At 31.5% G+C, this 658-nt stretch overlaps 1 protein-coding gene across 1 annotated transcript; it reads right to left on the minus strand.

Annotated features, from left to right (window-relative positions):
- Window positions 1-18: 18 nt before the first annotated feature.
- LOC105461355 lies at window positions 19-652 on the minus strand (the record flags this gene model as incomplete). Its single annotated transcript, XM_011707854.1, has 3 exons — window positions 566-652; window positions 231-444; window positions 19-140 (listed from the first exon to the last, which is right to left on the minus strand). Coding segments are annotated over exons 1-3 (402 nt in total), but the record flags the coding sequence as incomplete, so codon positions are not given.
- Window positions 653-658: the final 6 nt, after the last annotated feature.

A 658-nucleotide genomic window follows, 5' to 3' on the forward strand; every position in this document is an offset into this window, starting at 1 on the left:
TGTGCTCTTCCGATCTACTGCTGAGCCGGAATAAAAACCTTTAGAACACGTCACGTTACTTTCAGTGTCATTAAATTCGGCAGATACGATAAGATTGTTTCGGTATTCCACAATATTTTTCATGGAAAAATTTAGAAGAGCTGAAAGAAATAATTGATATAAAAACTATTGTTTAGACAAATTTATTATTGTGTCTGAGGCACAAAAAAATCATTATATAATACACTTACCATCTATAATACTTGCGTTTGAAGCTATGCGCTCTGCTGTACCGAAATGTTCAACAATGTCTCTGTATTTCTGACCAAATAATTCGTTGTTTGACGAATATAAAGTTTTGGGATGTCTGTACATGTCAAGAGTTAATGGAATAATATCTGTGGAAACGGTTGGCCAATTGTAACTTAAGATGTTTAGAAGCATCGAAAAGATAGGAAGAATTAGCTGAAACGTCAATAACATGATAAATAGAAGAAACTTTCAATTTTGAAGTTACAAAAACAAAAAGACAAAATGCAAAACTTGATCTTTGTTTTAGTAAAAGCATTTAAGGAAACATACGTACAATTATCAGTAAGATAGTTAGATTTTTTCTTGCGTATGTAATTTTCTTGTCTAATAATGCCAACATTGATTGTATGTATAGCTCATTGCCTGT

The sequence above is a fragment of the Wasmannia auropunctata genome, unplaced genomic scaffold, assembly GCF_000956235.1.
Source record: "Wasmannia auropunctata unplaced genomic scaffold, wasmannia.A_1.0 LD291691.1, whole genome shotgun sequence".
Taxonomy (NCBI): Eukaryota; Metazoa; Arthropoda; class Insecta; order Hymenoptera; family Formicidae; genus Wasmannia; species Wasmannia auropunctata.